Below are 16163 nucleotides of genomic sequence, written 5' to 3'. Positions count from 1 at the left end.
GTGTAGTTTGAAAAGAGGTAATTTATTCACATTGAGCCTCTATGGATCTCTGACAGAGAGACAGATTTTCATGCAAGCTCAGCTTATTTCCCACCCTTTTTATGTATGTATGAGATTCTCAAGAGTGAAATGCCCAGGCAGAAAACTGACTTCCGTACCCCATGAGGGCCAGGAGCAACACAGGATGCCTAAGTGGATATGTGTAACTTATTCAGTTGTTTCTTTTATTTTCCTGTATATATTTTCATATGTCTCTCCACAAACCAAATAGAAATTAGAGCTCTGAATATTACTGAATATGCAACGCATAATACAGTATTGTGGTAGAAATACATACTCTAATTCTTTAAATTAAATAGAGCAGTATTCAAGCTTTTGTGTATAGTATGCCTTTGTAGGAACATTCAAGTCTGCATTGGGGAACTTTGGTAATGTCTCTATAGTCAAAATACAAGGTTTGGCACTTCCCTTGAGTGTACAGGATAGAAACAGCACAATGTATAACATTTAAATTTTGTGACTGGAGTACATCTGTATAACTACAGATGAAATGAAGGCTCAGAAGATATTACTATTTTATATAGTATTATTATATTTATATAATAATATAAGGTCTTGGAGTCATCATTCTCTTTAATCAAAATTTTTTCTTTTTTAAATTCTTCTGTATCGCCCATATTAAGCTAGTGAAAATATTTTAAACAGACATACTTATTATTTTACATTACTTATATTACATATAACTTATTTCAGTACTTAACTCTCTGACTACTTTAATCACCTTACTTTTTTCTTCAGTAAAGTTACTTTTTTCTACACAAGCCACGCACACACCTACTCTGGTCTGTGTCTCTCTCACACCAAAAAACATCACTCGGGTTCGGGACTTTTTTCATCCGTGATTCAGTTTTAATAACAGTAGCCACATGTGAAAAATGGCTCGTTGTTAATGACGGAGCCCATCAAAATGATCGAAAACAATGTGGTAACGAATGATCACAACAGCTGAAGTGTTAACTGCTGTTCACTCTTGCTTTACCTGGTTCAGGCTGGTAAAATAAACCCTGTATTTGTGCCAGAGACTGTCTCTGTGTCTCTCTGCTCTCCTCTGTACAGGAGGGGCAGAGTGAAGGCAGATTGTCCACTAGTTAACTGATCACAGTTGCTTGTAATGTGAGTTAGAGATGCTTTGCTGAAGCAACAGCGCAAAAGACAATGTTAGAGAGAAGTGTTAAAATATCTTTGGTTCCCTATGAAACTATAGACTACTACACTGGAATAAGATGGAGGCAGGAATTTATATTTTGTATAAGTTTCTCTTGTTCCATGATGGCACCGGTCAAATTCTGTAGCCACAAGTTCATATGACAAGATGAATAAGAACCATGTAAAACCTAAATGCCCTAATACACCAAAGCTAAGATAAATTCATTGGAGCTATTGCCATGGTATTTTATGAAGAAATAGGCTCAAGTTGGAAATACCTCTCCAGATACATCTAAATTAGTTTTGCACATTATAGATAAAATTAGCAGTTTAAACACAATTCATCATCATCTTACAGTTAAAATAAACCCTCTCTTGTGTTTTTGTTTGCCAGCACCTATGTTCTTTCTTATATAAAATGGAAATTAAAGTGATACTTACAGTATAACTATCACCATACTGGGTGCCAGATGTTGCCCTTTCTTCTCCTGTTGGACTCATGGGCTTAGGGTCAGACATTGATCTTTGCATGGCTTTTGGTCCCCTGGGACTTGCTGGGGAGCCTTTTGAAATATCTTCACTTCCTCTTAGCTTTTGTGGGCTTGTATCACCCAGTGATTTCTCATACGACACAAATTCAAGGGATTTGCTAGGGGATATACAGGGGGAAATGGGGGAATAGAGCACTTTGGGAGATTTAGGAGGGGCTTGAAGTGTAGAAGAATCAACTTTGAGGTTAGGAGACTGGCCTATTTCTAAGGGGCTAGGTCGTTTCTTTGGTGAGGTCCTTTCAGAGTCAGACAGCTCCATCCTGGTGTCCATTCTTATGTTCCCCTCTGTATCTGTTTGTATAGAAATCTCAGTGTGGGCTTGAAGAGACATCTCTGACTGCCCACCCCTATCACCCCTGGCAGTACGTGGCCTACTTTGACGGCTTCTGGTCTGAGCCTCCCATTCCTCTTGATCCTCATCATCAGTCTGCACACAACTGTCAACACTCTTTTTAGCACTTCGCTTTTTTCTCCCTGCTGTGTAAGCTTTGCTGACTGCCTCATCCTCTTCATCTGTCTGACACCCACTATCAGTGATCTTTCGGGCCAGGACTGTGCCATCAGGTCCTAAGACAATTGCTTCCTGCAAGCCATGTCCTGGTATCTCCCCACCTGGGTACATCTGACGAAGCTTTTGCTCTTCCAGCTGAAGGCGCAGTTGCTCCTGGAGTCTCTGAATCTGCTCAAGCTGCTGCTGTTGTTGGGCATAGGTTTCTTTCTGCATCATAAGGTGAGCCTGTCTTTCCTCTTCTTGTTGGGTCAGGATGTGCTGCTTCATGGCCTGGAGCTCTTCCAGTTCCTTTTGTACCAGGAACTGTTCTTGCTCACGGAACCGCTGAATCTCCTGGCGCTCCCACTCTAATTCCTCAGCCAGGCGCTGTTGCTTGAGTTTCTCCATCTCTAGTCTCTCACGCTCTGCCTGATACTGGCCATCCCCAGGAACCATGGGTGAAGACAGAGCCTCAAGTGAAGCAGCTATGGCCTCCAGGGATGCATCAGTGTAGGTGTCAAGGGATAAAGAGGTTGTTGCCGTGGTGAGAGAATGGGCAGCAGTGGTACCCCCTCTAGAGATCTCCAGATTGAGTGGGGCATCACCTTGGTCTTCTGTTGCAGCAGTAGAGATGGTGGACAGGAAACTGTGGGATCGTGTAAGAGGCAAGTTCTGGAGGTTAGAGAGGGAAGGCATGGTGTCGCTGGTATGCATACCTGACAGGGTGTTGTATGTTGTACTAAAGATGGACCCAGGTTGGGTGGTAATGGCATATGTAGACGGTATTGGTGCTGCAACAGAGGAATAGACCACCCCATTTGATGACCTCAAGACACTGCTTGTACCAAAGAGTGTACCAACAGCACTTGTGACTCTGGCTTGGGAATAGGGTGGAATTGTCATTCCTGCGTAAGTCCCTTTCTTGGAGTAGTCAACAGCTTCACCTGTCAAAATTCAAAAATATCAGTTGAGTCCAAATAATGCAGAATTATTCAATATCGAAGCAAGCCATGCCTTATCCAAATTATGAAAAAAGGTGGAAAAGGGGAAAAAAAACTCCAATGTCGAGAAGTGCCATAAGCATAAACAAGATGTACAGTTACAGCATGCAAGTACATGCAAAAATATTATGAAAGAACAAAACAAAAAAAACAAAAAAATGAACTGTCCATGCAAAATAAAAATAAGAGCAAAAACAATCAAAAAATGCCACATTAGCCATGAATGAGTGGAGGCAGTTCAAAGTGACATTTAAGTGACAGGTCTGCAATGTCACTGCACTGACCTGCATCAGAAATCTTTGCAGAGGTAAGATCTACTGCACCCTCTGTGGTGCCACTGAAATTATAGCTGTTCTTACTCTTGTAAAAGAACAGGCCAGCTTCAGCTAGGTTAGTGTCTGACATCGATGGTTTAATTCCACCAAACCCTCTCATGCCATAAGGTGATCGATCATACTGGTAATGGTCATCACGATATCCAAAACGGTCTTCAGGCAGGGGTGTGGTAGGTTGCTGAGTAGTGCAGCTTCCTGCAAATGGGAGCTTGTACACAACATCACAGCATACAGCTCTTTTTCCTGCAGTCAGATCCACTGGTTTGCCATCATCATCTGTGATTACAGCCGTTGCCACTTCTGAAGAAGCACAATCAACTGACACAACAGTGTTGAATGGTTTCGTTGTGCTAAGGTCAACAGCTCCTGCCACTGTGGCTGTACCTGTATTCAATCCATTGGCAACACAACTTGCAATAGAAGTGGGTGCAATAGTGACAGGGGTGGTCTGAAAAGTCCCTGCACCTGTGCTTCCAACTGAGAGGTTAATAGGGATCTCTGTACCAGCATGAGTGGAGGGCTGAGAATCAATTGGCCTATATATAATTTGAGATACAGGCTCAAACACTTTGTTTTTTGTTAGCTGAAGGGGCACTGAAGATGCTTGAGAGGTGTCTACATTGTCACATTGCTGGATTGTGGCAGCACAGGTCACAATGGTGATGCTATCAGTCACTATAGATACAGTGGACGATTCAGCACTAAGGTTTACTACAGGTGACTGCACTGCACTGTTCTGACGACTGACATCAGTTGCAAAAGACTGACGCCTTGAATCTTGGCCAGCAGACAGATCCACACCATTCATGTCTGACTCTGGGTCCATCTTCATAGTCCTAAGATCTACCACCTCAGAAAGTTGGAGGGCCTGTCCATTCTGTGCTGGCAATTGGGGCTTAGGTTTCTCCATCGAGATTGGGACACCATTTGCCCTTGGAGCTGGCACTGGTGGTGGTGTCCTTTCATGAACAACGGAGACTGTGGTCCTTTGGACCTCTGTAGTGACCACTTGAGAGATGAGATTAGGCATTACCACGGGTGGCTGTGCTGAGGCAGATATAGCCTCAATTATGTGACAAGAACTAGATACATGTTTTTCAGGGCCACAAATCTCTTGACTTTCAATGGATTCTGTGACACGAGTGTATGCCAGAGGCACCCTGGTTGTTTGAGGAAGGGTTGGTTGTGGATGCTGCTGTGGATATGATTGAGGTTGAGGCTGTGGTTGGTAATAACTTTGGGGCTGAGCTTGGCGTGAAGGAGATGCTGGGCCAGGGCTAGAGGGAGCTTGAGTTGAGACACTGTCTACCGGAGAGCTTGGCTGAGATGGCAGTGTAATGACCACATATGTGTCACGAAGATTGTTGGCGTATCTTGGAGAAGAAGGAGACTTTGGTGAAGGTTGAAACGACTTGCTCTCAGAAGAAGGGCTCAGATTCAAGGCTATGTCAGTAGGACCTGTGGGAAGTACAGTAGGTCTTGGTGGATGTGGGGCATGGGCAGGTGAAGAAGGCTGTGAGCCAGGCTTTGGTGCAATTGGTGGTTTGACACCATGTCCTGGTCTGCTATCCCCAATCCCAGCAGGAATAGATGGCTTTGGAGGAACAGGAGGGGGAACATGAGGTTTGTACACTGGTGTGACTATTTGTCTTGTAGATGGTCCTTGGGCTGCGGTCATAGCCACTGTCTCTGGTCTAACTGGAGTTGCTGATGCCTGAGGTGGAAGTGGAACGGGAGGTTTCCTGGGAAAAACAGTAGGTTTAGGTGGGGTGGGAGGAGGCAGTGGGGGTGCAACAGGTACTTCTGCTTTTTCCTGAGAATCAGCCCTACGCGGGACGCTGGGCTTGGGGGGCACTGGTGGGGCAGTTGACACTATACTGGAAATACTATGTGTGTACTGTGGTACTGTGGGCAAGGGTGATACACTGGTAATCGTATGGGCTGATGTTCTTGGGGGTGCATTTGATAAGTCCACAACATCATCCTGGGATGCTGCGATTGTGGTGTGAGGTTGATGATCTGATGTGGATGATTGAGGAGACTCAGAAAACACTGTCACAGGTTCAGTTTCCATAGCTGATGTCTTGTCTGATGCTGCAGTTTTCTCCTCTTCCTTTTTGCTTATACTCTCTTCATCAGAAGACAACTCTCCTGAAGAGCACTGTGTCACTTTTAAGTCTGGGATGGGGTGGAGTGCCCTTCTAGATGGAGAGGCTTCCACATCTGGCTCCTGCTGTGTTGGACTTGTTCCAGGAGTCAGCACTCTTTTCATTAGCTCTTCATAGGCAGTTTCAGCATCCAGCAATGGCTTCCCATCTTTGCCTAATGTTACTGTACTGCCTTTGGAGAACGTATTCTCAGCTGGTTGCAACACAATTTCTGGGGTTTTTGGATGCATGTTTTGATATTCCTGCTCTAGCTTCATGAATTCTTTCCTCTTCTTTATCATGTCTTCATAAACTTCATCTGGTGATCTCAGCTTTTTGGGCTGAGCAGGAACAACAATCTTCTCTGGATCCCCCAGATCAACTGATGAATTGTCAATAAGAGATGCATAGGCATAGTCTTCAATGAGCATGCCTCCATAAAGGGACTCTTTTCCCGGTTGAATTTCACTTTTGTCAATTGTTGGAGATGTAGCCCTCAGCATTATTTCCTCATAAGTCTCATCAGCAGTTTTTAGAGGTTTTTTCGGTTGATTATCAATATTTTGATCATCTGTTGGTGAGTGAAGAGATACCAATGTAGGCAGTTGATACGTTTTCTGAACTGCTGCTATCTTTGCTGCATGGATTTCAAACCCTTCAGGATCAGATTCAATACTGGGGGAGAAATCAGAGCAGGATGATCGTCGGATCTCCTCCATTTCAGCTTCTTGCCTCAGCTCCTCAGTTGGTGAGGCATCTTCAATGGGGGACAGGTTGCTTGGTGGTGTCTTTGGACGCTCTCGCCTCCTCTGGGCGCGAATCTCTTCTTTGTCTTTCTTGGATTTTTTCCCTGAGCCCTTCTGTTTTTCTTGCTCCCTAAGGAGCTCCTCTTCTTCCCGTAATTCTTCTTCTTCAGAAGAGTCTTCAATAGTTGGCAGCATTTGACCAGGTTGTCTGTGTTTGGCTTTCCTATGTTGTTTACCCTCGCCAGAACGGATATTGCTGGGACTACTACTGTCACTGTCTTCATCCAGCGATGAGAGGGATGTTGGGGATGTCCCAGGAGTGAAGCTGGATGCATGTAGACTGGATGACCCTTCACCTCTAGACCGATCATCTGGAGAATCTGTAAGGCTTTCCATTTCAGGCTCTAAATCATCATTAGGTATACGAATAGGGCTGCTGGTTGAATTCAGCTCCATAGTTTGGAATTTGCGAACTGCAGTACCAGTCTGACACTCTTCTTTTAGTTCTGGTCGCTCTTTGTCTATATCAGGTTTATCCAATGAGCCCTGGAGTTGCTTGTCGTCTTCATCATCTGGACTTATAGTGCTTTTCTTGGTAAGTCGCCTGGTTTTTCCTGATGTGCTCCTCTCTACATTCTCTGTTTTCATCTGTTCCATTTGTTTCTTTTCATCCTCTCTGATCTTTCGCCGGATTAAATTTTCTTCATCAGACGGGGAAGCATCTTCATTCTCACTCATTTCCATTATCTGTTTCCGGATAAATTCCTCATCATCCCCAGACATTGGGCTTTCTTTTCCAAAACTTTCGCTACTATCATCCAGGGAATCTGCTCTGACATCCATGGGCACAAGGAGCTTTTTCTTGGTGGTGACTTTGGTATTCTTCTCAGAAAGTTCTCTGTCATCTTCTGAGCTAGGTGATTCAGGTGAGAGAGCAAGCACCTCTAATTTACGTCTGGTCTTTAGAGTGTCTGTTAGTTTCTCCTCATCCTTTGATTGCGTGTTGGCCTGGGCCTCGAGAATGGGAAGAACTGTGCTTTCTAGCTTTGCTAGGTCTGATGGGCTTGTGGGGCTGCTCATATCTTTCTCCCCAGGCTCTTTCAATGTCTCCACTGGTTTCAACTGTTGGATTGAAATAAAACACAATTACACAAATTATGTTTTTTTTCCTCAGATATTGCAATAGATTATTAGTTTTTAGCTTGTTAAATATAAATTCTTGAGGAATAACAAATGTAGATGAAAATATGTTCTCTGAAATGCCATCAATTAGTAATAACTTATGACAATGACAGCAAAACCTGGCCAGTTTGGTTGAGAAATTGTACAGAATTACAATTAGATTTGCCACTCCTCAGGAATGTGATACATACAGTCTGCAATAAAACAGTTTAGATATTCATTTTCAATATGGTACAATATTTAGTTTAGCTATTTTCATTATTCACAACTGACCTCCATATACGTAAATACACTTTTAAATATATTGGAAATAAAAGTACAAATATAATCATATAATCTACCACCACTTGTGCTAAATACTATGGTCACCTCAGTGATTGAATCGTCATCACTGGGCTTTCCCAGAGGTTGAGCTTTTGCCTCCTTTGTCTCCTCCATGTTAGTCTTCTCCTCCTTTGGGCCTTTGTCCTGCTCACTATCTACAGAGACTGGGATTTCAGGTGCTGCTACAAGGACGGAAACTACTGATACAGACACACCTCCATTTTCAAAAGCTGTTTCTGATACTTCATCCTTCTTTAATATTGTGTTCTTTCCTACATCAAATTGTGCACTGCCATCTTTTTCACAGACTGTGCTCATCTCTGACACTGAAATAGGTTCCTGGATTTTACCAGCAGCAGGTTGTAACTCAGCCTCTTTTTTGTCAAGTTTTTCTACCTCCTCTTTGAACACTTTGAGCTCTGCGACTTTTTCAAGCTGTTTCTCATCACTGCCTGTCAGGGCTAACGTCTCTATCTCTATTTCATGTTGATTTCCGTCAATACTGTTTGTCTTTTGTGAACCAGACTTTGTCTCATCCTGAATAAGTTTCTCCACACAGGCTTTATCACTGGCTTGTGTCTCACTAATGACACCTGAAGATAACACCATGTCTACATTTTGCACTAACTCTGTGACACTGACCTTTTCTTCAGATGTAACCACTGCTTTCTCAGATGTATCATCTGCTTTTAGCATTGTATCTAAAGGTGTCTGCTTTTCCTCTTTCTGGGCTTCACTCTCTGCTTCAACATGAGGCTTTTCTTTCTCCCCCAACTTCTCTGACAACGATTCTGTCTCACCAAGGCTTTCCTCAGTGGGTGATGGCTCATACTTTGCTCCTGGTTCTATTTCTTTATGTATCTGTATCTTGTCTTTTGGGATTTCTTCAGTGACAGTCTGAGCCCTTGCTGTTTCTGAATCTTTCTTCTCTATTACAGGACAAATATTTGTTGTTTCAGTAGAGAATGGTGGTGGACTTGATTCTGCTTTATTAACCTTCTCCTCCAGAGGTTTCTGTTCAGATGCCTCTTCTTGAAAAGTTTTTGCTTCGTCAGCTTTTACCTCAATAGCCCTCTCTGCAGCTGCATTATTCTGAACTCCCTCCTCTTCTTCAAATGCTTTGCCATTCGATGATTTATTCTCAGTTCCTGCTTTCTCAATAGCCCTCTCCTTAACGGCCTCTTCTTCAACCGCTTTCTCCTCAGCATTTTTTTCTTCAACGGGTTCCTTTGCTGTTTTCATCTCAACTGATGTTTCCACATCAGCTGTCTCAGGTATTTTCTGCTTTGCTATCTCCCCTGCAATAATATCTTTTTCAAAAACTTTATTTTGATCATTGTTCTCACATTTTGCTTTCTCCAGAGCTTTGATTTCTCCTTCAACTTGAGCAACAGGAGGTGACTTATCTGCTGGGTCAAGTGGAGTAGGGTCCTCCCCTTTTTCTATGGGTTTGTTTTCCTCTTTATTAGCTTGACTATCCTCCTCTGAAGCTGAGACAGCATGATTGTTTTCTGACACTACTGGAGAACTTTCAGATTCTACACATTTTGCTTGCTCTGGGTTTAATTCTTGCTGGGTCTCGTCAAGTTTAGGGATCTCAATGTTGTCAACTGGGGCTATAGGAGCCACACTATTTACAACCTCAACTGGAGGAGGAGCACCTTCCCCAAATACTGGCTTCTCTATTACTGCTTCTGGATCTACATTTATTTCTGCAGTAATTTCATTCTTGACATCAGGTGCTACACTGTCTGCCTCAAGTTTTGTAGTGATGTCTGTTTGCTCCACATTAAAAGATGTGTCTACTGTATCTGATGGAGTTTGACCTGCTGCATTAGTTTGGGTTTCATCTATCTGGGGTTTCTCACTTGGCTTATGTTCTACCTCTGTTATTTTCTCCTCTTTTACATTTGTAGGTGTGGAATCTGGCTTTGGATCTAGTGGAAGAGGAACTTCCTGGGAGACTGCTTCTGTGATAAAGGCTGGCTTTGACTCATCTGAATTTGTTGTCACTTCTGGAAGCTTTTCTGGTGTGGGCTCCACTTTCTCATTATCTGTCGAGGGAGCTGCAGCCTCACCCTGAGTAATCGTGGGATTTGGCTCTGTTTCTATCTCAACAGGGACTGTTGTCTTGTCTAAACCTGTATTAGTCAATAGATTTTGTGTCTCACTTTCCACAGGGAGAGGAAGGTCCTCTGTCGCATTCTCAGAGCTACTCTGTTGTTGTTGAACTGCTAAGATTTCACTGACAGGTGAACTCTGTGCTTGTTGCTCAACATTAGACGGCTCTCTCTCAAAGTGGAGATGGTCTTCTACTATTTTCTCAGAGCTGTTTTGCTGTTGCTCAACTGCTGAGATTGCAGGTATACTCTCAGCTAAACTCTCTGAAATTGGAGCTTCTTGCTCAGGATGAATTATAGGCTCAGATACTGGTTCAGCTGCTAATGGTTGTTCTTGTTCTTTTGACTGTGATGTTTCCTGAGGGGTGCAATCAGGAGGAGGGGCACTAGCAGAAAGAGTGACATCATGATCAAGTGAAATGAATGCAGGTGTGGGAATGGTTGGGGGCACTACCTTGGTCTCAGGAGCTGGTGGGGCTGCTTCTACTACAGGTTTGCTATCTAGAGCAGCAGGGGTAGGGGTGGAGGAGGGAGCAGGGGTAGGTGGTTGCTTCTTTGGGGAAGCCATAGCTGAAGGTGGTGTGTCTCCCAGCTGGCCTGACATGGCTCTTTGGGTCTGACAGCTGAGGCAAAGCCATTCTTTCTGCAAGACAAAGATAAAAACAAATTGTTAGTAATTAATATGAATTAAACCTAACTTAAAACTTTAAAAAAAACAACAACCGTAAAACTGTTTGCTGCAATATGATTTTGACCACTAAATTTGAAAATATGTAACTAGCATAGATCAGTTATACAGTTATATTGTTAGTTATTGGTTTCAGTTGCATGAAATGACTTGACAACACTGCTGGAAAATCCCCATAAATAATTATAAGTGGAAATGTATTTGCTTAACTTAGACACAGCGTTGTCAAATGTTTCTACGTAGTTAAAACGTCATTGTGACAAGGCACCAGTGTGACTTCTTCTATTTCAAGGGAAGCTTTTACATTTATGGGACTTAAGAAATAGGGCCATGTATAATGCATGGTAATGGGACAGGGGTTTACCAAGGCATGTCAGAAAGGGTTGGGAGGCCTGTCCAGACATTTCATGTAGCAGACTCAACAGAAAGACTGTTTGAATGTGCATATGTGCTTTTATGATTGTACTTGGTGTACATATGTGTATGCAAGCTTTAAACACAGTAGAATTTGCACATTTCCTAAACCTGTTTTAACTCTACCTTGTTAATTTAACCGATTCATTCAAGACAGAAAAAAGGAAAACTTTCTGCATGTCTCTTAATCGGGTCACTGAACCAGAACTGTTTTTTTTAAAACTCCCTGAACATCATAGTTCCAATTACACCTTTATTTAAACACCCAGATTTTAACAGTGTTGCCACTTGAAGTGGAACAAGAAACATTGCTGGCACAGCTGTTGTAATCTGTCATCTCAGAGATCTGCTAAATCTGTCCTGTCATGGCTATTTTATTATTGTTGTATATTTCCAGGTACTCACTTAAACACAGTGCTCTAGAGGAACACTCGTAAGTTGAAGGCCCTGCTGGGGGCTATGATTCAAGTCCTACAGCTATTATTGGAGTTTAGTATCCAGTACAGCTTTGTTTAAGTGGAAATTAAAGTCATGATAAACAATCCACATGTCGGGATTAAAAAAATACATTAGCTATAAACAATGCAAACACATACACCCACCTATCTAATGTGGGGACACCAGACTACAACATGTATTATGGGAACCACACACAGACACACACAAACACTCATCTACCTCACACACCACTTGCGCACACACAAACACTGTGACTCTCAGAGGAGGTAATAGTCAGCATGTTTTCAACCATCCTCCACTCTGACGTAAACACCTTATTCACATTGCACCAAGCGCTCTAACACTCCTCTGTGACACCCCTCTTGTGAATGCCTTCGCCTGGCTTAACAGGAGGGTTTATGCTAAATTCAGGCTTCAGAGAAGATCGCAGCCTGCATATTAAGCCATGCAGCAGACAAGCCACCTCTCTCCAAGCACAGAGAGACAGAAAGAAAGAGGGACACAGGAGCAGGATGGAAGAAGCAGACAGGGAATGTAACAGCATCAGACTCAGGGTAAATAAGGCATGAGCCGCTGTGTTTCACTCCATACCTAAACAGTAGGAGGCTTATGACACATCTGCATATATGTCTCAGTGGCATGTACCCAGCTATACAAAGGCAGCAAAAATGATTTGACAGGGGAAATATTTTATTATATGTATTATTAGCGTATGTGAAACTGCAGCTCACAAGATGAAAGTAGTAGCAAAACACTTGGAAGGAGGCCAAACAAAAAATATATATATACAAAGATGCCAGTGCTGTTTCCATCGCTAAGGTTTGCTGACGTTAGTGAGTCACATTCCCAACTCGACAGAAATCAAGTTAATCCTCAGACATGATGATGGACACAGTACAGATGCGAGCGCATTTGTGTGTGTATGTATATGCGTGAAACCAGCACGCGCTATCAGCATGACCCATCCCATCCGTCCCTCCTGGGAGGACTTGAGACGGCTCCATCAGTTAAACCAGAGAGAGCAGGCACTGAGAGCCGGAGAGATGGCCGCCGATACGAAAGACTGAAAAAACACACAGACGGTCAGTCAGCCTCAGCCACTTCAGAGCCAGTCATCACTGACGTTATCAACACATCACAACAGGCTAACTATTTTTTTTTTTGAAAAGTCATTTGGAATAACCTTCCTGGTAAAGCAGACATGTTAATCTAGCTCACTACATATATCTCCTATATATTTCTAGTTCCTACTGACATATTCTTACAGCAATCACCCTGAAAGGCCAAGTTATGAACTGTTTTCCTGGCTTTATTTGGCTTTAAATTAATTAAAGCAAACTAAAGAAACATCATCTCTGACTTCAACACTCAGAAAACAATACAGTTTATATTTTGGCACATGGTTACATTGTGTTTACCTTCCCTGGTAGCCTTGGTCACTATATACCTAAGAATACAGAGGTATGTGAAATTATTTTCTTTTAATACAAATTTTGATTAGTTAATTAGACAGTGTAGAGATAATTTTGATATTGATAACCAATCATCTTATTAATTATGTGGAAATTGGAAATCCAACTATTTGTGGCTTCCAGCATTTACAATGTGAGGATTTACTGCCTAGTGTGTAATATAATTATAAATGTAATATCTATGGAGAAGGGGGTTGAGAGATTCTGAGGGAAAAAACAAGACTAGGAGTCTATAGCCATAGAATTTGCATGCTAACATGCTAACAGTGACAATGCCAACATGTTAATGTATAGCAGGTAATATTGAGAAGGTATACCATTTTAGTTTAGGGCTTTTAGCATGCCAACATTTGCTAATTAGCGCTAAACACAAAGTACAGGTGAGACTGATGGGAATGTCCTTAGTTCTGTAGGTATTTGGTTATAAACAAACAGTATTGGATGCAATGAATTGTTTACTTGATGATGGTATAAGATAAAAGGTTGGAGTATTACCACAGTTATTAGAATTCATCCTCAGTGGACATGAATGTCTGTGCCAAATTCCATGGCCATCAGTCTAATAGTCATAGAGACATTTTACCTACATTCCACAAAAGTCAGCCTCATGGTGGCGCTACAGGAAAAGTCAGTGAATTCGTCGTTAGAGTTCAACGTGAACGGATATCTGTACCAAACTGCATGACAATCCATCCTCTAAAATAACAACGAGGAAGTTCTTCTTGGATGTTACAAATGTTGAGAAATTCCCATTTAGACAAAAGGGGTGGATCGACCGATCTATTGATAAACATTGCCATCCATTAAGCCACGCTGCTACCATGACTAAAATGAATGAACAGATTTCATTAGTTAAAGCCCTACTTAGAACTTTCCTTATAAGCATCATCTTCTTCTTTTGCTGTCAGAGAAGATTTCTCAGTACCACCACACCCATCACAAACATTTATAGTGTGAATCCACAGGGACGCTCTTCTCTCGCAGCCTTGCCTTGTAATTAGCACTAACAAGACAGGTGTATTTTTATATACCAATCCTTCCTGCTGCAAGTTTTCAAATGAATGTGATATGCCTGTGTGCACTTCTGTCTGCTGTGATGAGTTCAGGGAACAGCCGCATGGATGATTCATAAAAGCAGCAGAGTCACTCACTCACATCACCATCTCACAAGGACGTTGTCTAGCATCACATGTGCCTGGATACCAAAAAGTTGACACACACATCCACCCACAAAGATGAGTTTGTGACGGTATTGATGACATACAAACATATACTCAGATGAAAGGCATGAAATACCTTGAAAGGAAATGCCAACTTGCTCTCTCTTCCCACATAGCATGTATCACACAAATACAAGCTTAAGCATGAATGAATAAGGACAGCTTGAGTGTGAGTGTTTCCATCCCTCTTTCATCTCCAACTTTCCATCCTCCTCAAACTTCCTCCAAGGACACAACGACTGGCAACAAGACTGACTGAAAACCGCAGACGGCAACCAGATATTGAGACAAAATGGGCTGTAGCCGTACCCATGTATGGTTATTGTTTCCAACGGTGAGTTGGAGTGTTGTGAAGGTCGGTGCAGCTCTTTGATTAAGACAAGGGATCCTAGAAGGATTTTACCCATCTAAATATAGATCGAGCCTGGCACTGAGAGTCAGAGAGCTAGAGGATCTAGAGGAGGATGAGACAGATGGATAAAGACAGATGAGAGGATGGAGATAGAGATGTGAAGAAATGGGAGGACAGAAAAAAGGGTCATAATGCTGTGTGCGAAGCAAGAGTGAAACAAGAGGAGGAACTAAAGTAAAGCAGAGAGAATAAGCAACAGGATTAAATGAAAGCCAGTAGAAGAGGAGCAGGATGTAGTGAGGGAAAGGGTGAAGCAGAAGAAGTGAAGGAGCTTAATGGTCATTGGAGGTGACTCAACACTCGCTCCTGCCAACAAGCTTAACATTATCACCCTGTAAATCTGCTAATCAATTGCCAGCAAGTCAGGAAAAGCTGCAGTTCACAATGACAGCCAAGAATGACCATAAAATGTTACAGTAAAGATTGAGAATTTATTTCATGTCACTTACACATATAGTGGCATATCGTCCTGCTCTGCTTCCAGGTTAACTTCTGTTCGACTAGTTTTTATTGCTCAGTGTTTCAATCAATGTGGGTTTTTTCACATTTGTGTCTGAAAAGCTTTAAAAAAGTTCAACAATGTCATAAATATGTGTGTATTTGCTAGCTTGCAGAGAGTTTGCTAGCCGGGCTTTGTCAAAAGGTGATCAATTCTGCCCACTAGCATCTGAAGTCTCCGTTGGTTGCCTGGCAACCCTATGGTGAAAAGACTCCAGAAGTTACAATTCCCTGTCAAGAAATATTCTGGTTACCCTCCATAAAATTATAACTTGGTTACTTTAACAATTCCGTTTTTGTACATATTAAAAGGTTTCGTGCGTAGGATTTAGTGGCACCGAGCAGTGACCTTGCAACCATTTGAATACAGATCAGCCTTACAAGCACGTAGGAGAAACTACAATGGCCGTAACACTTGTGAAAAACATGAAAGGCTCAATCTTGACGAAGTGTTTGGTTTGTCCATTCTGGGCTACTTTAGAAACATTCAACATGGCAGACTCTGTATTAGAGGACCTGTTCCCTCTGTAGATGGTAAGCAGCTCATTCTAAGGTATCTAAACACAAATCAAACAATTCTTCTTTACAAGTGATTACACACAAATTAATACATACCTGAATATTGTATTAAATTTCTGCCAAAAGATCCTCCTAAATGTTAGACACTGGACCTTTAAACAAATGTGATATAATGTGTTACTTAGAATTTAGTGGTACTTTTGTTACCCTTGAACAGACCCAGGTTAGCTAAGCTAAGCTAAGCATCTTGTGGCTGTAGCATTATATTTGATGGAGATCTCAGAGTAGTATCAATCTTCTCATCCAAATCTCAAAAACTATGCCTCTTAACATGATACTGGTGTTTTTGATCCATATTCCAAGATACATAGGTACTGCA

General features: G+C 42.2%; 1 protein-coding gene across 10 annotated transcripts in view; it reads right to left on the bottom strand.

Annotated features, from left to right (window-relative positions):
- pcloa (piccolo presynaptic cytomatrix protein a) overlaps positions 1-16163 on the bottom strand; it is a 56896-nt gene that overhangs the window by 25668 nt on the left and 15065 nt on the right. For all 10 annotated transcript variants that reach the window (XR_007882538.1, XR_007882539.1, XR_007882540.1 and 7 more), the window contains 3 exons: positions 10557-10745; positions 3533-7598; positions 1648-3191 (listed from right to left, as the gene is read on the bottom strand). Coding sequence is in view for 7 of the 10 variants with exons in the window: in XM_051392121.1 (XP_051248081.1) it covers positions 1648-3191; positions 3533-7598; positions 10557-10745 (5799 nt within the window). In the remaining 3 variants the exon portion in view is untranslated. The remainder of the gene's footprint in view (positions 1-1647; positions 3192-3532; positions 7599-10556; positions 10746-16163) is intronic.

Source organism: Dicentrarchus labrax, unplaced genomic scaffold (genome assembly GCF_905237075.1).
Source record: "Dicentrarchus labrax unplaced genomic scaffold, dlabrax2021, whole genome shotgun sequence".
Lineage (NCBI taxonomy): Eukaryota > Metazoa > Chordata > Actinopteri > Moronidae > Dicentrarchus > Dicentrarchus labrax.
Note: the sequence above shows the minus strand (reverse complement) of the source record. Positions and strands in the feature narration are given on the sequence as shown.